This window comes from Podarcis bocagei (genome assembly GCF_964188305.1).
Source record: "Podarcis bocagei genome assembly, chromosome: 3".
NCBI lineage: Eukaryota > Metazoa > Chordata > Lepidosauria > Squamata > Lacertidae > Podarcis > Podarcis bocagei.
This window is the reverse complement of record NC_138127.1, coordinates 106,970,686-106,992,252: the sequence shown is the minus strand read 5'-3', so window position 1 is coordinate 106,992,252 and position 21,567 is coordinate 106,970,686. Positions and strand designations below refer to the sequence as shown.

Genomic DNA, 21,567 nt, shown 5'->3' with positions numbered 1-21,567 from the left:
CTCAGCCCTCTCAGTGCCTTTCCAAAGTTAGGAAAGCAAGGCGCCGGGCTTGGGAAAGGAGGTGTGAGGGCTCTGGCAGGGTCATGGAGCCTTCCCGTCTCCTTCCCAAAGCTGGGCAAGCACTAACTAGGCTTTAGGAAGGAGCTGGGAGGGCTCTAGGACGCAGCCAGAGCCCCCCACCTCCTTTCCGAAGAAAGAGCTTACCAGTCTTTGGGGAGCAGGCCCCCTCAGCTTGGCACCCTGTGCGGGGAAACTGCCCTAAATCCACCTCTGGACCCTTGTACCCGGACCAAGATGGTGGCTCTGTAATGGGTGCACTTGCTGCTGTAGAACAGCAGAGACTTCTCTGCTGTGGCCTCTGGCTGAAGCCACAGAAAAAAAACTCCCAAAGTATCTCCAGATACTTCTCAAACAGCCTTCAGATGGCTTCCTGAAGGCTGTTTGAGACTTAAGGCGGATCTTCAAACATAATGTCAGCTTGATTTGCTGACATTTGGATTTGGTTTGGCGTATTGGCTTTGTTAGCTTTTTAATTGGATTTTGCTGTTGCGTTTCTATTGATCTGCAAGCTGCCTCGAGCGAAGGAGAGGCGGGATGGAAGGAAACTATATAGATAAGCGTGATTAGGAATACGTGTGTGGACAAGAGGGAAGAGAATCAGCAGAAAGTGTTTTTTTTTAAAAAACAACAACAACAAATTACCAAGGCTTTTGGTTGGGGAGCAAGCAAAAAATTGAGGATGCACACTGAGAATTTTCAAATGATGAAGAGAGATTTAGAAAGCAGAGGGGAGGCGTTTTGCGAAACATCAAAATTCCAGTCCTCGTGACTGGCAGGGTGAAAAATCTCCAGCATCCCTTCTGTCCTATACCACTTGATTTTTCCCCGTGCCAAGCAAGGTATGGGAATAAGTGTCAATTTAATTGATACGACTTGCCAACTGAAAGGCTCAATTTTTATTTTTACTGTACAGACTTGTACACAGAGTGATGCTCAAGAGCTGCGATCAGGGCTGTTTGAAGTCAATGCCAAGAGAAGTCCTCGTTAAGCAAGTCAGCAAAATTGCTTCGTTTGCATAAGCCTGCCTGCTTTGCATGCTTTACAAACCTTTTTAATGAAGATGATAGCGGATATGGAAGAATCACTGTATGGGAAAGCCGCGCTGGCCAACAGAAAGCGAAGGGGTTGGCTCGTGGTTCCTACCCGCCCTGCTTCTAAACATCTGAACGGTAAATGAGGTGAACAGGTCCTTAGACAGGGATCCCAATTTGAATAATGCAGCTTTGACATTTGAATATTAAAAATGCGCAATATTTGAAGCTGGTGTTGCAAATATATGTATCTTCTATGTCTTTTTTCCTACTAGATATTGGCACCCAATCTGGTCCCCAAGATGGAGGAGCTGTCTTTCGCTGACCATTCTGAACTGCACTGACTGAGGCACCTCTGAACATCTGGCGAGATTGAATCATAGAATCATAGAAACTAGATCAAATCACTGCTCAAAGACTGATCCGCCAAAGACTGGATGACATCGATTTACAGCGAAATTATACGCTGGGGGGAGGTGTTTGTTCGCCCCAGAACATTGGTATCACTTTAACTTACCGCGTTCCATCATACCTCTCCTCCCTTTCGACTGTTGCCCATAGGCTGGCCTTCACCAAAGCGAGGTTTAACGTTTTTCCCTCCAATGTCCTGAGACACAGATTCTCAAAGGGCCAAGCCTCCGCCATGTGCGAATGTGATAAGGAGACGCCAGAGTCGCTTCAGCACATTATGTTCACTTGCCCCTTATTCAAGGTGCCACGGGCAAATTTGTTGGGATCAATCATTCAGAAACTAGAGGGTACCCCACCAAAATTCCACCTTGCCCAAATCTTGCAGGATAAGGATACCCATACGACCCTGAAAGTGGCTAGGTTCCTGGTCGCTGTCCTTACCCAAAAGCGTTGCCAAGGAGCACCACAAGCTAATTAAGGCGTAGTATGCCATTCTATCTTATAGTATTTTATTGTTATAGTAGTGTTTTAGCGGCTGTTTTTTCCCACGTGCACAAGCTGTTATTTATGTCTTGTTTTTATCTGTATGGGCCTATGGCCGCAATAAACTATTATTATTATTATAATCATAGAATCATAGAATCATAGAGTTGGAAGAGACCACAAGGGCCATCGAGTCCAACCCCCTGCCAAGCAGGAAACACCATCAGAGCACTCCTGGCATATGGTTGTCAAGCCTCTGCTTAAAGACCTCCAAAGTAGGAGACTCCACCACACTCCTTGGCAGCAAATTCCACTGTTGAACAGCTCTTACTGTCAGGAAGTTCTTCCTAATGTTTAGGTGGAATCTTCTTTCCTGTAGTTTGAATCCATTGCTCCGTGTCCGCTTCTCTGGAGCAGCAGAAAACAACCTTTCTCCCTCCTCTATGTGACATCCTTTTATATATTTGAACATGGCTATCATATCACCCCTTAACCTCCTCTTCTCCAGGCTAAACATGCCCAGCTCCCTTAGCCGTTCCTCATAAGGCATCGTTTCCAGGCCTTTGACCATTTTGGTTGCCCTCCTCTGGACACGTTCCAGTTTGTCAGTGTCCTTCTTGAACTGTGGTGCCCAGAACTGGACTCATTGAGGATGTGATCCCTGATCTGGATGCGAAACCAGCCAGCTTCAATCACGCTCAATCTCTACTTGGAAAGATCTCCAATACCAAGGAAAGGAAACATTTGAGCGTACCAGACTAGATGGACCAATGATCTGACTCAATATATAGGGAGATTCCTATGTTCCTCAAGACTGTTCCTTTCCTGCTCAGTCACAGAATATTTGTGGGCATTCTATGACATCGCAAGGGTCAGGACAGCTCACCAACAGACCTACACGAGCTGACTTATAAACAAACAAGCAGCACTTGACTGCCTTGCCTCGCCACTGGCTGCAATGCAGTGATGTCACAGAATGTCCACAAGCAACATAAAGCAGGCCGGGGAGCAGTGTGGCCCTCCAGATGTTACCATCATACCTTGCCATTTAGGCTACATTGAGCAGGGCTGATGGGAATTGGGAGCCCAAGGATGAGCTGAAACTGTTCAAATTTCTCAAGGGCTGCCAGGTGGAAGACAAGGCAGGCTCGTTTTCTGCTGCCCCAGGGGGTAGGAACCAAACCAATGGGTTCAATTGACAAGTAAGGAAATTCTGACTAAACATTAGGAAGAGCTTTCTGGTCTAAGAGCTATTCGACAGTGGAACAGTCTTGGAAGGTGGTGGATTCTTCTTCCTTGGAGGTTTCTAAGCAGAGGTTAGATGGCCACCTGACAGAGGGATTTTTTTAGTTGTAGTTTCTGCATTGCAGAGGGTTGGACTAGATGACCCTCAGGGTCCCTTTCAACTTTACAGTTCTGGCTTTTTCTTCTTCTTTCTACACAGTCCACACAGGCATTAAGGCAACCGGTTGTTTCTTGGAAACACATAGCCTCTGAACACAGCATTAAGAAAGAGAGAGACAAGAGAGAAAGATTCCTTCCTTTCCAGCGATTAAAGAGAAAGTATGCTGGGTCTGTGCAGCCAGCTCCCCGAAAGGAATCCGGTTTGTGTGTGTTTACATTGAGATATTGGGAGACCAGGACAGGAAAAGTTCGGAAAGCCAGCCAAGAAAAGAGGAGAGAAGCCGGCCAATTTGAGACATTCTCCAGACTCGGGAGCAAGCAGAATTTGTCTTTGGAGAGCAGTAAAATAAACGCAGGGGGCAAAACTGCGCATTCATGGCTTTGCGCATGTTATTGCTGCCCCTTTGGGTGAATGAGCATGACGTTATTGCCATCAGCAAAGCCAAGGGACAGCAGTAACCCTCCACATTCGGTGGGGTTCTCTCTTAGCAGTTTAACAGCTGCGGGAGTCCCAGGCTAGGGGAAAAGAAAGGATATAAAAAACATGACAGTGATAACAATAGCTGGACTTTGGAACTCACTGCCACTGGAGGCAGCGAGGGCTACCAACTTGGATGGCTTTAAAAGAGGATGGAGTCATTCATAGAGAAGGCCATCCATGCCTCCTAGCCACAACGCCTCCGCAGCTGGAGGGAAAGGGAGAGCGGATCATGGGCTCAAATCCTGTTTGCGAGTTTCCCACAGCCATCCGACTGGCCACTGTGAGAGAAGGAACCAGACCCTGAGATCATCCTCTGAGGCCCTGCTTCCGTGTGCCTCCTCCAAAATATGTCTGGAGGGTGGCAACACGAGAACAGGGTCTTTTCTGGAGTGGCTCCCATTTGTGGAATGCTCTCCCCAGGGTGGTTTGTCGTTATATGTCTCTAGGCAGCAGGCTAAAACGTTCCTCTTCAACCACACATTTGGCTGATTCACAGCCTTTTAAATGGGGGGGGTGTTACTGTCTCCCCCTATTTATTTGTGCTTTTAGCCTGTATTTTTATCTTGGGAACCGCCCCAAGACCTTCAGAGGAAGGCCAGTATATACTTTTAAAAAATAAATAAAAGTAGCCTGATCTGGCATTTGCTTGCTAAAACGGTCACTGTGCCAAGCAAGGCAGTGGCTTCAAACATCAAAGCCGTCCCTATTATCTCTCCCTAGTGAACTATGACAATATAAATCCAGGCTGACAAGCTAAGTAGGCTTAAAAAAAAAGAAGAAATGCTTAATTTCTCCCGAAGGAACAGAAAAGCCCTATTTAGGCGTCCTTCTTTGTGCCAAGGCGGAATGGGCAGTGGGGGTGAAGAAATGGAGAGGGTAACTCTCTGATGGCTGTCTGAGGCAGGGTGGGGAGGAGAAGAAATGGGGGTCTGCGTCCCCACCCCGGAAAAAAATGATTTAAGGCAAATCCCATGTTCCCAAATACTTAAAGGCAAGGGACAGAGGAATGGGCCCTCGCTTGAACGAAATGTTGTTGTTGTTGTTTAGTCGTGTCCGACTCTTCATGACCCCCTGGACCAGAGCACGCCAGGCACCCCTGTCCTCCACGGCCCCCGGAGCTTGGTCAAACTCATGCTGGTAGCTTCGAGAACACTGTCCCACCATCTCGTCCTGTCGTCCCCTTCTCCTTGTGCCCTCCATCTTTCCCAACATCAGGGTCTTTTCCAGGGAGTCTTCTCTTCTCCTGAGGTGGCCAAAGGTTTGGAGCCTCAGCTTCAGGATCTGTCCTTCCAGTGAGCACTCAGGGCTGGTTTCCTTCAGAATGGAGAGGTTTGATCTTCTTGCAGTCCGTGGGACTCTCAAGAGTCTCCTCCAGCACCAGAATTCAAAAGCATCAATTCTTTGGCGATCAGCCTTCTTTATGGTCCAGCTCTCACTTCCATACATCACTACTGGGAAAACCAGTACGAAATACAGGGCAGCAATTCAGGGAGGGAGCGCCCAAAATGTAGGCTTGGCTAAGCACATAAATCATGGGGCACTAGAGCCGAACTGCCAGCCAGATCTCCTGGTGTACAAACGGCGACACTCTGCCCGGCGTTCCCTGTGTTTGTGCAAGCCCCTCGTTGGCACCCACGGCGTCCTCGCCCGAGAACAACAGGCTGTCAGGGAAGGGAGCGGAGAGCTCTGGGGTGGCACGGTGGTTTAAGAGGGCGAGCTACCGAGGGTGCTGGGACAGCAGCCCCCTCCATCCGGCTGCAGAAGGGAAGCGAAGCAGGACAACTCCGTCGGCTGGGAACTGAGAGCTCAGGGGCGCTGCGGTGGTTTAAGAGGGCAAGCTGCGGAGACGCAAAGCCCGCTGTTTGATTGTCACCTGGGATGCCAACTGGCAAAAATGGCCGTGGGGGCAAAACAAAAAAACATGCACGCGCTCTCCCAGCACCCCCCACCCCAGTGTGGGCAGCGGTGACATCAGGGTGCAGCAGAGGAAGAGAAGGGAAGCAGGACGACTCCACTGACTTCGCCCCAATCCCTTTCGTTTCCATATGGCGTCTTTTCGGATTGCGAGAATGAGGGCAGGGGATGTTGTCTTGGCCAGCTGTAAGCTGCTCTGGATTCACAGAATAGAGTTGGATCATCTGGCCCAACTCGCTTGCAATGCAGGAATAAGCAGCTGTCCCGTGCGGGGATCGAACCTGCAACCTTGGCGTTATCAGCACCACGCTCTAACCAACTGAGCTCATAATGCCAGCCAGGTCTCGAGCTATTTAGTTCCCTTGGCCTGCTTGCTTTCCGGCAAAGTTCGGTTGCAAGTCACTTTGGGTCTTTCTCAGCAGAAGGGTGGGACAAAAGCTCTTTAATTAACTTTGTTTATAGATAAGTAAATATAAAAGCAAGTAGGCCAAGGGGACTAAATAGCTCGAGACTTGGCTGGCGTGCATGTACGTGTGTGAGTGAGAGAAACCGATAGACAGGCAGGTTTGGAATCGCATGCAATGAGAGAGACTGGCCTGCTTAACTAAGAACAGGTGACCGAGTTCACCTTTTTCCTCCTCCCTCCCAATACCTCTTTCCTTTTGTGCCTCGTGCTTTAGACTGTTAAGCCTAAGGTGGGGAACTCTCCGTTATTAATCATTGTAAGTAGCTGTGGGAACCTTTCTCCAGATGAAGACAAAAAGGCTTAGAATAAAAACAAACAGTGACGTATAACCAACAACTCAAGAACTCGCAGTACCACTTCAAAAGCTCCAACAAAGGACCTTTTCCACAAGCCACTCTTTGCATGCCCCTTCCTTCAGAGATTAGGTGGGCTGCATTCTTCTACAAAGAGCCCATGGAGGTGTACATGGGGTTATAGGGACGCGGGTGGCGCTGTGGTCTAAACCACTGAGCCTCTGGGGCTTGCTGATCAGAAGGTTGGCGGTTCGAATCCCTACGACGGGGTGAGCTCCCGTTGCTCTGTCCCAGCTCCTGCCAACCTAGCAGTTCGAAAGCATGCCAGTGTAAGTAGATAAATAGGTACCGCTGTGGCGGGAAGGTAAACCGTGTTTCCGTTCACGATGGTTTCCGTCAAGGTGTTCTATTGTGCCAGAAGTGGTTTAGTCATGCTGGCCACATGACCCGGAAACCTGTCTGTGGACAAACGCCGGCTCCCTCAGCCTGAAAGCGAGATGAGCACTGCAACCCCATAGTCGCCTTTGACTGGTCTTAATTGTCCAGGGGTCCTTTACCTTTTACCTTAAAGGTAAAGGTAAAGGGACCCCTGACCATTAGATCCAGTCGTGGCCGACTCTGGGGTTGCGGCGCTCATCTCGCTTTACAGGCCGAGGGAGCTGGCGTACAGCTTCCGGGTCATGTGGCCAGCATGACTAAGCCGCTTCTGGCGAACCAGAGCAGCACATGGAAACGCTGTTTACCTTCCCACCGGAGCGGTACCTATTTATCTACTTGCACTTTGACGTGCTTTCGAACTGCTAGGTTGGCAGGAGCAGGGACCGAGTAATGGGAGCTCACCCTGTCCCAGGGATTCGAACCACCAACCTTCTGATTGGCAAGTCCTAGGCTCTGTGGTTTAACCCACAGCGCCACCCGCGTCCCAGACCTTTTACCTTATATGGGGTTATTCCACAACCCTGTGAGGTAGAAACTCTTGAGAATAAACAACAACCACCCGGCCACCTTCCCAGCGCAGCAAGAATTCCAATCTCAGACCTCCCTGGACCAAACACTCTTATCTCCTATGCTGGGGATATACATTATACTGGACCTCTACCTACTCATGAAGATAATTTATTAAGGCCTGTTGTTGTTGTAACGACCATTTATCGGAGACTGTCGTATGGTCAAAGTGCCAAGGCTCCTGGCAGACAGCGGGACATTTGAAAACACTGCCACTTTGAACAGTGAATTTAATCGGGGGGACGGGACGTCAATTTCGTTAAAACAATAGATAAGGATGCAGGGCGGACATGGCACCTTGGGAGAAATATCCATGGCAATTAAATACAGTGAAGCATTCCATTGGCTTTTAAAAAAAATGAAATTCCACGTTCTCTCCCCTCCAAGCCACCTCCGTTCCTTATAAAATAAAAACAAGGAAGGAGAGAGGGAAAATTGCTTTGCCGCCTGCAAGGGTTCGACCACGGGGAGCCCGAGCTGTAATGAATACATGTCAGGGAGTCAACAGCTCAAGTGATGCATTAAGTACAAACTGTCAAAACTGGAAGCAGCTATTTCACTTTCCAAGGGCGGGGGGGGGGGGGGACTGGCACTGCTCCTTCGCTCCCTCCTTGGCCTCAGCTTCCAGAGACAGAAAGGTCCGATTCAAAATTCCTTTACCTAAGGACACAGGAAGAGCCTCTGGCTGGATCAGGCCAACGGTCCATCTAGTCAGAGAATCAGAGTTGTAGAGTTGGAAGGGACCCCCTGCCCTGAGGGTCATCTAGTCCAACCCCCTGCCGTGAAGGGCCAACGAGACGCCTGTGGGAAGCCTGCAAGCGGAACATGAGCGCAAGAGTGGCTTCCAGCAGAGCATAGGTATCCTGGCTAGTCGCCCTCTCCTCCACAAATCTGTCTCACCCTCTTTTAGAGCCATCTAGAAAGCGGCCATCATTGGGTCCTGTGGCAGTGAGTTCCACGGTTTAACTATGTGCAAAGAAGCCATTTCTTTTCTCTGTCCCGAATCTTCCAACATTCAGGTCCACTGGATGTCAAAGAGTTCTAGTGCTATGACACTGGCTCCCTCCTTGATGTCTTTCTGCTGGCAGGTGAATACTGTTTAATTCCAATAGGCCTTTGGGGGACTGACTTTTTATTTTATTTTAATTTAAGGAAAAGGCTTTTGATAGTGCTGCGCTGCTTTTGCTATCTGTATGTTAACAGGTTGGTTTCCTTGTACTGCTTTTATTGTGTTGGGAGTTCAATCATTTTTTAATTTTTTTTCACCTTCTTGTTATTATTTATTGAATTTGTACACTGCCCTTCATCCGTAGATCTCAGGGCAGTTCGCAATGCAGAAATACAATATAAAACAACGCAGAATACAGTGGACGCTCGGGATGCAAACGTGATCCGTGTGGGATGCACGTTCGGAAATCGCAGGGGTTGTGATTCGGTGCGTCTGCGCATACACAAAGTGCAATTTAGCACTTCTGCGCATGTGCAACTGCCAAAACCCGGAAGTAACCCGTTCCGGTACTTCTGTTTTCAGCGGTCCATAACCCCAAAAAACGCAACCTTAAGTGTCTGTAACCTGAAGCATGACTGTACATAATAAAAATAAGAGTGAAAGGAAACCAATAACCCCTTTTTGTACTTTTATCTGAGTTGTTCAAATCTGTGTTAAGCAGCCTTCAGTCCTGGTCCAGGAAAAAAAGCAGGATATAAATTAATATAGTAGAATCGTAGAACTGGAAGGGACCCTGAGGATCATCTAGTCCAACCACTTGCAATGCAAGAATATGCAGCTGCCCCATACAAGGATTGTCAGCACCATGCTCTAACCAACTGAGGGATAGGGGCTTGGTAGTAGTAGTAGTAATGAAGGAACGCGGGTGGTGCTGTGTTCTAAACCACTGAGCCTAGGGCTTGTTGATTGGAAGATTGGCAGTTCGAATCCCCGTGACGGGGTGAGCTTCCGTTGCTCGGTCCCTGCTCCTGCCAACCTAGCAGCTTGAAAGCACGTCAAAGTGCAAGTAGATAAATAGGTACCGCTCCAGCGGGAAGGTAAACGGCGTTTCGGTGAGCTGCTCTGGTTCGCCAGAAGTGACTTAGTCATGCTGGCCACATGACACGGACAAACTGTATGTGGACAAACACCGGCTCTCTTGGCTAGTAAAGCGAGATGAGCGCCGCAACCCCAGTTGTCCGAGACTGGACCCAACGGTCAGGGGTACCTTTACTTTTACCAGTAGTAATAATAATACAGCCATACCTCTTGTTACGTTTGCTTCAGGTTGAGCGTTTTCAGGTTGCGTCCCGCGGCGACCTGGAAGTACTGGAAAGGGTTACTTCCAGGTTTCGCTGCTCGCGCACAAAATGACATCATGCGCATGTGCAGAAGCGGCATATTGTGACCCGTGCACACAGGTTGCGTTCTGCTTATGTTGCGAACGGGCCTCCGGAACGGATCCCGTTTGCAACAAGGTACCACTCTAATGATGTTAAATTGACCATTAGTTGCCCCGCCCACTTTTGTCTCTCGCCCCGCCCACCACTGACACGTGCCCCCTGCCCTTCTGCCAGAGGAAATGGGGCTGGGCTGGGCAGAGTCCCCCACTCCTGTCTTGGCAAAATATCTCCTGCGGCTGCCCCCACAGAGCCTTCTGCCCCACTCCCCCCATTTCTCACGTTCCAACGAAGCCGTAAAAAGCAATGGCAGCAAAAAACAGAGGTGGGAAAGGAAGAAGGGGGGAGTGCAAAAGCTAGAAGAGGAGAAAAAGAAGAAGAAGAAACAGTGCTGGGCAAGGGGGGGGGCACGCGAGGAAGCCAGCTTTCCTCCAAAGCACAGTTAAAAATGACTAAGTTTTCTTGATATATGAATTTACCGGGAAACCATTCATCAACGCGGCTGCTTACCTCCGCGGAGGAGTCCCTCAACCCGAAGAGTCGTGTCATTCCCCTTTTGACTGATTAATTAGCCAATCAGGGGACATTTTTCACTGTGAGCCATGATGGGTTATCCCAGCTAATGTTCGGTCTCTAATGGCGACACATTACAGCCAACGTGGCTCTTTTAGCCTAGAGAAGTGACCGAACGGGAAGGCAGGATGATAAATCAAAAAGAGCAAACTCTCTCTCTCTCACGCACATCTCTCCCCTCCTGCCTCGGTTTCGCATCGGGCCCTAACAAACCCCCCAAGGAATGAATGGCTGGAGGCGAGATTTTCCACCAAGGAAAAGGGTGGGGGAGAAAGAAGACAGGGAACAAAAACTGCACATTCTGAGAAGGCAGTTTTCTGCACAGCAATACATTTTACTCTCTCCTGATTAGCCAAAAGGTTTTAAGAGATTGGATCAGGTCAGGATTTGGCTCACGTGAGAATGTAAGAAGAGGTCTGCTGGATTGGGCCAGTGTTCTCACGAGCAGGATTCGAACACAGGAGCGGTCTCAGAAGGCCTGCTGCCTCTTGACTTGTAGAGGCAGAGCATAGCAGCTGTCGAAATCTTCCACACATTTGCCCTTCTTTTCAAGACATCCAGAGACATTAACCCCAAGCGTGCATTTGGGGCTCAATTTCTTAACCCTTCACCATATATATTGGGGGGGGGGTTAGTGGTGCTGTCACAGCCCATCGGGGAGCAAGAAGACCGATGCTCTACACCTCGTGGTGGATCTTGTGGCCTTTTGATTCTATCCAGCTCCACGGAAAAACAAAAACAAAATGAAGGCAGCTTTCTAGTCCTCATGGAATACAATCAATTGCTCCAAGCCCACAATGGCTGATGCACTGCCAAATGGGATGTCCCCCACGACCGTCAGCTGGGGTAGCTCAGTCGGTAGAGCATGGGACTCTTGTATAACAATAATAACAATACAGTGGTACCTCGGGTTACATATGCTTCAGGTTACATACGCTTCAGGTTACAGACTCCGCTAACCCAGAAATAGTGCTTCAGGTTAAGAACTTTGCTTCAGGATGAGAACAGAAATCGTGCTCCGGCGGTGCAGCAGCAGCAGCAGGAAGCCCCATTAGCTTAAGTGGTGCTTCAGGTTAAGAACAGTTTCAGGTTAAGTATGGACCTCCAGAACGAATTAAGTACTTAACCTGAAGTACCACTGTAATTTATTATTTATATCCCGCCCACCTGGCTGAGTTTCCCCAGCCACTCTGGGCAGCTCCCAGTGTTAAAAACATGCCATGTTTAAGTTGATCAGGTCCAACATGGTTTCTTTAAACTAAAACTTGAAGCAAGCTTGCAGTTTTAAACTATGCACACTTAAGAAAGGCGGTCTGTGGATGTTGTGGCCAATTTTAAACACAAACCCTTTAAACATTTCTAAAATGACAGAGACGCAAGGAACAGACTCACATACACTTAACAGACAACACACATAAGAGACAACATGTAACATGTAAACATATATATTTCCATCCTTTAGCTGGTTATTGTAAAGAGTTGGCTCGCTTCCTGTTTGTTTCACTAAGTGAAGTTAGTAGGAAGTTCCCACATGAAGTGGTTTTAGGAGCCCCCTTGCCTCTTCAAACACCACCAGTTAATCAAACTGGCAGGGCTCACAACGCATGGTTGACTTGAGTACAAATACAAGATGGGTGACACCTGGCTTGAGAGCAGTACAGGTGAAAAGGATCTAGGAGTCTTGGTTGACCACAAACTTGACATGAGCCAACAGTGTGACGCGGCAGCTAAAAAAGCCAATGCAATTCTGGGCTGCATCAATAGGAGTATAGCATCTAGATCAAGGGAAGTAATAGTGCCACTGTATTCTGCTCTGGTCAGACCTCACCTGGAGTACTGTGTCCAGTTCTGGGCACCACAATTCAAGAAGGACACTGACAAACTGGAACGTGTCCAGAGGAGGGCAACCAAAATGGTCAAAGGCCTGGAAACGATGCCTTATGAGGAACGGCTAAGGGAGCTGGGCATGTTTAGCCTGGAGAAGAGGAGTTTAAGGGGTGATATGATAGCCATGTTCAAATATATAAAAGGATGTCACATAGAGGAGGGAGAAAGGTTGTTTTCTGCTGCTCCAGAGAAGCGGACACGGAGCAATGGATCCAAACTACAAGAAAGAAGATTCCACCTAAACATTAGGAAGAACTTCCTGACAGTAAGAGCTGTTTGACAGTGGAATTTGCTGCCAAGGAGTGTGGTGGAGTCTCCTACTTTGGAGGTCTTTAAGCAGAGGCTTGACAACCATATGTCAGGAGTGCTCTGATGGTGTTTCCTGCTTGGCAGGGGGTTGGACTCGATGGCCCTTGTGGTCTCTTCCAACTCTATGATTCTATGAGTACCCCTTTATATAGGCATACGTATTTTGAATTTTGTTTTCTTTAAAAAAAGAGAACTAATCTTAATCTCAGGGTTGTGGGTTCGAGCCCTGTGTTTGGGCAGGGGGTTGGACTAGATGACCCCCACGGTCTCTTCCAACTCTTACGATTCTATGAGTCCCTGCTTGATGCCTACGACAACCACCAGGAAATGTGAGTCAGGAGAGGAAACCTGAGCGAGAAAATGTGTTCGTAATCAGGAAATTGCCTTAAGATGAGAGAGTGTCATCCGGAAAAATGCCCACTCAACATGACTAAACAAGGGAAGGGATACGACGGGTCACTTTTCCACGCAGGCTGCTGACCACGTGCTTGAGAGGAAAGCGGTTCCCGATCGAGGATCATATGGAAAGGAGGGACTCAGAAAGAAAGAAAGAAAGAAAGAAAGAAAGAAAGAAAGAAAGAGGCAGGTGCGTTTGTTGGCAGGCCAGAGCTCCTTATTTTAACATGTCCCTGTGAGCAGCCACTTTCCTCTTGTTGCAAGACAATGCCAGGATTACATTTAGTCAATTCTGACCCACAGCTTGTTCCCCAAATCCTACATCTCTTCCAGGAACACTTTTCGCAAGTGATAAGGCCTTTTGTCAGGAAACACAGCTGGACGGAGGAAGGAGCAACTGAGGAGAAATTAATATATTACGTATGCACGTTCATGTCTGTGCATATTCACACACACACACACACACGAGAGGGAGCGTGCAATGGGTGGGGTGAAGGAAGTCCAACCAGAGAGGAACTAACGCCATGTGTTTTTCTGCCTTACAAGCAAGGAGATCTAAACAGAGGGGGAGCCATGTAAGGAAATTCCCGGTCCCAAGTTCAAGGAGAGCCCTGGGCTTTTTGAGGCAGAGGTCTCTGGAGAGACACGTCTAATTGCCAATCAATATTTTCAATTGCTTCATTGTCTCCCGTAGAAGCGGGAGGAATAGGTGTCGATGTTTCCTATTTAGGTCCGCTCGGATAGACAGCTATTGTTTTGAGATAGAAAATATAAAAAGGAAAAAAGGGGGGAGGAATACAGCCCCCCCCATAGTGCTTACTAATGACAGCTTCATTCAGCCTCACGATTTGTCTCGAAGGAAGCGAGTTCTCAGACCGGAACGAGGCCTGACGTTTGCTAGCGGTGGTGGCGAGAAAAGAGGGGTGGCAGCCACAGTGGCATAGCGTGGGGGGTGCAGGGGGGGCCGGCCGCACCGGGCGCAACATCTGGGGGTTAGGGTTAGGGGGCGCAAATCCACGGGTTAGGGGGCGCAAAGTACTTGCCTTGCCCCGGGTGCTGACAACCCACGCTACGCCACTGGGCAGCCAGTGTGTGTGTGTGTGTTACGTGGCACTGGGAAAGGAACGGAAGTCCACAGTGGGACGATACTTGGCTGGCCTTAAGCCCCCTCGAGATGGGTGGGAGGGAGAAAGAACAGGAAGATTTGCCTTTGTAGGGAAAGACTTGGGAGTCAGGTAGAAGAGTGAATCCTAATAAATACAGTTATTTATTCTAGCAGTTAAGAGCTGGGATCGTAAGAACTCCAGAGAATCAGCATCAAAGACAGCCTCTTCCCATATGAAACTACCCAGACCCTGAGATCATCCTCCGAGGCCCTCCTTCACGTGTCGTCTCCTTGAGAGGGTAGCAACATGAGAGCAGGGCCTTCTCTGCAGCGGCTCCCCGTCTGTGGAATGCTCTCCCCAGGGAAGTTCGCCTGGCAACTTCATTACACACTTTTAGGCAAAAACGTTCATTTTTAACCAGGCCTTTAGTTGATCTTATTGAATGTGGTTCTTTTTTTTTTGGGGGGGGGTTTATTGGGTTATTGTTTTTTGGTTTGATATTATATGTGGTGGTCTTTGTTTGTGAACCGCCCTGAGACCTCCGGGTATAGGGCGGTGTAAAGGGAAAGGTAAAGGGACCCCTGACTGTTAAGTCCAGTCGTGACTGACTCTGGGGTTGTGGAGCTCATCTTGCTTTATTGGCCAAGGGAGCTGACGTACAGCTTCTGGGTCATGTGGCCAGCATGACTAAGCCGCTTCTGGAGAACCAGAGCAGCGCATGGAAACGCCGTTTACCTTCCCGCCGGAGCGGTACCTATTTATCTACTTGCACTTTGACGTGCTTTCGAACTGCTAGGTGAGCAGGAGCTGGGGCCGAGCAACAGCTCACCCCATTGCAGGGATTCAAACCACCAACCTTCTGATCGGCAAGTCCTAGGCTCTGTGGTTTAACCCACAGCTCCACCCGCGTCCCTTATAGGGCGGTGTATAAACTGAATAAATAAAAAATAATAAAAGAAATGTGGTGACCATCTGTTCCTGGTCCCCAAACCACATTTTTATTCCTCTCTGATGTGCGTATCTTGCCCACGTGCAATTAGGATTGTGATGATTTGGTTAACTAACAAAGCTGTTAACCCTCTGCCTCTATTTTATCATCAGTAGAACCCTGTGGGGTAGGCTCGGGTTGAAAGGTACCAAGAGGTCCAGCGTTGCCCACTGAGCTTCCTGGGAGACTGAAGGTTTGAGCACTGGACCCTCAGATGCTCTGCAACCCCAATGCCACCCTGGCTCTCAGGAGTTTTACTGCAAGCAGTAAGAAGCGGTTCCTGATGAGCTGAGAAGTTGGGATTCCAGCATTGCGGTGGGTTGGACAACACTGGCCCTTCCAACTCTATGATTCCATGATATCCACTTGATTGGGAGCCACCCAGAGTGGCTGGGGAAACTCAGCCAGATGGATGGGGTATAAATATATTATTATTATTATTATTATTATTATTATTATTATTATTATTATCATCATCATCATCATCACCATCATCATCATCATCCTGGAGGGCTTGGGCTCCTATGAAGCTGAATGCTGGAAGGTTCAGCACAGAGAAAAGGACTTATTCATGCAGTACACTGTTAAACTAGGGAACTAAATTAAAAGATGCTTGCTTCTTGGGAGAAAGCAATGACAATCCTAGACAGCATCTTAAAAAGCAGAGACATCACCTTGCCAACAAAGGTCCGTATAGTTTAAACTATGGTGTTCCCAGTAGTGATGTATGGAAATGAGAGCCAGACCATCAAGAAGGCTCATCGCCGAAGAATGGATGCTTTTGAATTCTGGTGCTGGAGGAGACTCTTGAGAGGCCCATGGACTGCAAGAAGATCAAACCTCTCCATGCTGAAGGAAATCAGCCCTGAGTGCTCACTGGAAGGACAGATCCTGAAGCTGAGGCTCCAAGATTTTGGCCACCTCACGAGAAGAGAAGACTCCTTGGAAAAGACCCTGATGTTGGGAAAGATGGAGGGCGCAAGGAGAAGGGGACGACGGAGGACGAGATGGTGGGACAGTGTTCTGGAAGAGACCAGCATGAGTTTGACAAAACTGCGGGAGGCAGTGGAAGACAGGAGGGCCTGGCCTGCTCTGGTCCATGGGGTCACAAAGAGTCAGACACGACTAAACAACAACCCTTTGTGAGCTGTTCCCCTCCACACAAAAATTCACTGCAAACCCCTGGAAGCTGGGAAAACTCAACAAACCCATCTCTGTGAAGGGACTGGAGAGTTAGCTGGAAGGGAGAGGCTCTCGGTGTTATACTCCAGCTTTTGCCAACCTGGTGCTCCCCAGAGGTTGTGCCGTTGAACTAGGGAACTCAATGCTACAGAAAATCTGAGAAATCCACAGAGGGCTATCGAGGGCTGCTAGCCATTACGGCTATGTTCTACCTCCACAGCTGAGAGGCAACAAAGCTTCTGTATCCCTGTTGTTGGAAACCGCAGGAGTCGGGAGTGTTGCTGTTGTGCCCAAATCCTGCTGGTGGGTTTCCTGCAAGAATCTGGTTGGCCCCTGTGAGGACAGGATGCTGGGCAAGATGGGCCAGTGGCCTGATCCTGCACACTCTCTTATGCTCTTTCTCTCTGGTTTGGGACTATGACGCCAATCAGAACAACCACGAAGGGCACCCAGTTGGCCAAGGCTGGGGGAATAGTCTGTTCCTGCTGCAGGTGGTCCTTTAGGGAAGAAAACCCAATTCTCCGTGGCTGACTTTCCTCTCCTGAACTCTCATAGAATCATAGAATCATAGAGTTGGAAGAGACCACAAGGGCCATCGAGTCCAACCCCCTGCCAAGCAGGAAACACCATCAGAGCACTCCTGACATATGGTTGTCAAGCCTCTGCTTAAAGACCTCCAAAGTAGGAGACTCCACCACACTCCTTGGCAGCAAATTCCACTGTCAAACAGCTCTTACTGTCAGGAAGTTCTTCCTCATGTTTAGGTGGAATCTTCTTTCTTGTAGTTTGGATCCATTGCTCCGTGTCCGCTTCTCTGGAGCAGCAGAAAACAACCTTTCTCCCTCCTCTATGTGACATCCTTTTATATATTTGAACATCCCCAAAAGCAAAAGCATCCCTGGTTAGGGTCAGTTTTGACACGCCTGCTTCCCAACGGGCTGGGAGCGAGATAGCGGGAGATGTCAGTGTTGTGTCACCGGCTAAGCAGCTGCTGGATAAGCGACGGAGGAAAAAAAGGAAAGAGAGAGAGAGAGAAAATATGAATCCCTTGGTTATCGCAGTCTTTCAAGGATATAGGAGCTGAGACCGCGGGGAAGCTCTGAGGCTGAAGATGTCCCAGCCAGAGGCTTGGGTTGCAGTTGCTATCGGCAGCAGTGAGCTGTTCGCCCAAGGCGACCACAGAGCGAACGCAGAGATGGCTGATGCCCTGGTGAGCCTCCTTCTGTCAGAAGAACCCCAGTTCTTGATGTACACCAGGACTCTTCCTATCTCGGCCGGAAGAGATACGGGGACACTCACAGCCAGCGATCCCTTGCTCTTTCAGGTCCGAAACTGAGGTGCTCCAGGGCTTCATAACCAGGCCCTCTGTTTGGTGCCAAGTTTCCAAGGAACGGAAACAGAGACCCACATGTGGCCACATCTGGGGGGGGGGAAGGGGTAGCGAGCGCTTCTCCCGAAACATCTTCTGCACTGTCCACACAGGAGGAATCACAGAATTTCAGAGTTGGAAGGAAGCCTGGGGATCATTTAGTCCAACCCCTTGCAACGCAGGAATATGCAGCAGGGATCGAACCTACAAGCTTGGTGTTATTAGCTGTAACGAACTGAGTTATTTAGACTAGGAAGTTATTATCAGGCTTGGGAGCCATCAAATGTGCTCAGGGGTGGAGCGGGGTTTAAAGCTTTCTGAGAAATAGAAAACAAGGGAGGGGGAACTCCAGATTAGCCCAGTGAGTTCTGAGAAAATTTAGTGGGCATGGACTGGTATTTCTTGAGAGGTGGGGCAGGAAAACTGGGGGGTGCGGGGGCAGGCAGGCAAGAGTCGTAACAGAACGGAGTTTCCTGGAGCAGGGCAGGGCATGGCTGGCTGGAACCCAGAACTGGGAAACTCCACACGGCCATGTTTTGCTGCAGATCGGCTTGTCGTGACACCTCCTCTGCGAACCCGCTTAATCCCCATTTCCAAAGGCACCCAAGCTAGCAGCCGATTCCGGAAGCTGAATATATTTTTTTAATGGATCAGGTTTGATACGCTGGTTCAACTCCCAAACATAAGCGACACACACACACACACACACACACACACACACACACAATTTTTCCTGCATTGGAAAAAGGAAAATTAATCTGGCCTAGATCTCGATCTAGACCTATCAACCGGTGACAGTTTCCACAGGTGACTCATCGCAATCTCGCTGCTAATGTTGCAATCGTGGATTTGATTTACACCAGCACGACAGCTCCAAATTCCATCGCGATGGAAACGGTACCTACATCAGAAAGAGCTGCTCCGTGCGGTACTGTGGATAGCTCAACGCAGGGATAGTCAACGCGGTGCTCTCTACAGGGGCTATGACGCCTCCCCAGGGGGCTGGGGCCGTTCAGAGTTGAGAGACGGCTGCAGCATCTGAAAGGCTACGCATTGGCTCCCTCTGACTCACCGTGACAGAAAATGGTCCCGGGCCAAGTTCAAGGGTGTTGCTATCAGCGCATAAAGCCCTTAATAACTTTGGACCAGTGTACCTGCAAGATTGCCTTACCCCGTACGCCCAATCGGCTACTTCAGTCAGAAGAACTGGCGCTGTTACGAGTGCCACATAGCACCCATTTCTAAGAACTTTTAGTGCGGCACCACCTACGCTTTGGAACTCCCCGCCGATTGATATCATTCAGGCGGGTTCACTGTGCTCTTTTCGGTGCCTGTTGGAAACACGTTTGGTTAGGCGAGCCGACCCAAGTGTTTACAGAAAGCTGGTGCGTGCTTTAATCTGGTTTCAGTGTATTTTCATTCTAAATTTTGGAAGGGTTTTTTTAAAAACATTATTTGATTTTTCAAATTACAGTTTGACAAACACGTATCCAACATACAACATAAAGACAAGATTCCATAGCATCTCCCAGACTTCCTCCCTCCCCTTTGTGAGTCCTATCGTTATTCATTTCCTTCTGCATCTTTTATGATGATCCAAATCTTTTCTCTCTCCATTACAGTGGTACCTCAGGTTACATACGCTTCAGGTTAAATACGCTTCAGGTTACACACTCCGCTAACCCAGAAATAGTGCTTCAGGTTAAGAACTTTGCTTCAGGATAAGAACAGAAATCGGGCTCCAGCGGCACGGCAGCAGCAGGAGGCCCCATTAGCTAAAGTGGTGCCTCAGGTTAAGAACAGTTTCAGGTTAAGAACAGTTTCAGGTTAAGAACGGACCTCCGGAACAAATTGAGTACTTAACCCAAGGCACCACTGTATATCCAAAATTCACCATTAAACTACAAGTGGTATTCCCATCCTACTAACAATTTTAACTGTTTACAATGGTTTTTTAATATAAATCACAATTTCCCCCCATTCATTATTAAAATTTTGGTTTTCCCGGTTTCTGATTCTTCCGGTCATTTTTGCCATTTCGGCATAATAATCCATCAACTTAACCTGCCATTCTTCTCTGGTCGGGACTTAATCCTCTTTCCCTTCTTGGAAGGTGTTTTTTTAAAAAATTACTGTTAATTTTTCTTATCGGCCATTTCACTGCTTAATCATTTTTACACAAACCCCTCTGAATCAAGCAGTGTTATGAATTTTAGAAAAATAATAATAAATAAAATGCATTTTCAATGGCAAGATGTTTTCCAGCTGGGGTTGTGTTTTTTTTAACCATAATTTTTGCATTCCGATTTACCAGCTTTGGGACTGATTTCCACCTGCCAGCCTTGGGCTGGCAACCTTCCCCTATGCCACAGAACAGGACCTCTCATTCCCTGCAGGTCATGACAGCTGAGCAGCGCTACTATCCTGTCAATCTCCTGACATCTGAATGACACTCCCCGACCTGGCTTTGCCTGCACAGTCAATGGCAGACATAGGCAAACTCAGCCCTCCAGATTTTTTGGGACTACAACTCCCATCATCCCTAGCTAACAGGGCCAGTGGTCAGGGATGGTGGGAGTTGTAGTCCCAAAACATCTGGAGGGCCGAGTGTGCCTATGCCTGGTCAATGCACAGCAGAGGGGTGTGTGTGTGTGTTTCTGTGTGCAACTGATTTAGCATGCCAATGCCACTTAACAGCGCAATAATATGCATACTTTAGGTCCTATCATGTGGAATGAAATGTACGTCCCAATATGTGTTTTATTAGTGTTGTTATTTTATTGCAGCCTTTCTCAACCTGTGGGTCCCCATATGTTGTTGAACTACAACTCCCATCACCCCTAGCTAGCAAGGCCAGAGTTCAGGGATGATGGGAGTTGTAGTCCAACAACATCTGGGGACCCACAGGTTGAGAACCGCTGTTTTATTGATTGATCGATTGGATTTACGTCCCTCACTTTCCTCCAAGGAGCTCAGGATTGCAAGCCAAGTTTGTCCAGATGACCTGGTCACCCTAATGTGGATTTTGTACACAGGGAAAGACAACTTGCAACTAGACCGAGTGCAGGTGAAAGGAGGGGGAAATCAAAACGAGTCCCATACCTGTGTTTTCTTGGCTTGCCGCTTCCCAAAAATGCAAGACAGGTCATCTTCGCTTCGGGAGGAGAGATCTTTTCCTGGGGTGAAACAAAAGAGACACTATCATGACACTAGATCTCACGGGCATCCGACACAGCTGAGTGTCGGCTGAGGATTCAGAACAAGGAAAGGACTGTGGAACTCTCTCCCACAAGATACAGTGATGGCTACCAACTTGGATGGCTTAAAAGATGACTGTGCAAATTCATGGAGCAGAGGACTAGTGAAGGCTACTAGCTGAAGGAGCAGCTGCTCCAGCACTTGCTTTCCTCTCCCCTCCTCATTGTCTTTTCCTCTCGTGTTGTGTCTTATTTGACTGAGAGCCAGCAGATGGCGATTGCCATATCTTTAATATATGTATGGCGCTTAGAGAATTTTAGGCAAATTGCCAGTGTTAAATAACAGCAATGAATTTTAAGTGTGGCGAGCACTGTTGATCTAAGTCATGGGTAGGCAAACTAAGGACCGGGGGCCAGAAACGGCCAAATTGCCTTCTAAATCCGGCCCGCGGACGGTCTGGGAATCAGCGTGTTTTTACATGAGTAGAATGTGTGCTTTTATTTTAAATGCATTTCTGGGTTATTTGTGGGGCATAGGAATTCGTTCATTCCCCCCCCTCCAAAATATAGCCTGGCCCCCCACAAGGTCTGAGGGACAGTGGACCGGCCCCCTGCTGAAAAAGT

The 21,567-nt window shown here is 48.5% G+C and overlaps 1 protein-coding gene across 1 annotated transcript in view; it reads right to left on the bottom strand.

Annotated features, from left to right (window-relative positions):
• The window catches only part of PINX1 (PIN2 (TERF1) interacting telomerase inhibitor 1), a 60,062-nt gene that overhangs the window by 26,415 nt on the left and 12,080 nt on the right, over positions 1–21,567 (bottom strand). The window contains exon 6 of the mRNA XM_081188765.1: positions 20,849–20,922. Coding sequence (XP_081044891.1) covers positions 20,849–20,922 — 74 coding nt within the window. The remainder of the gene's footprint in view (positions 1–20,848; positions 20,923–21,567) is intronic.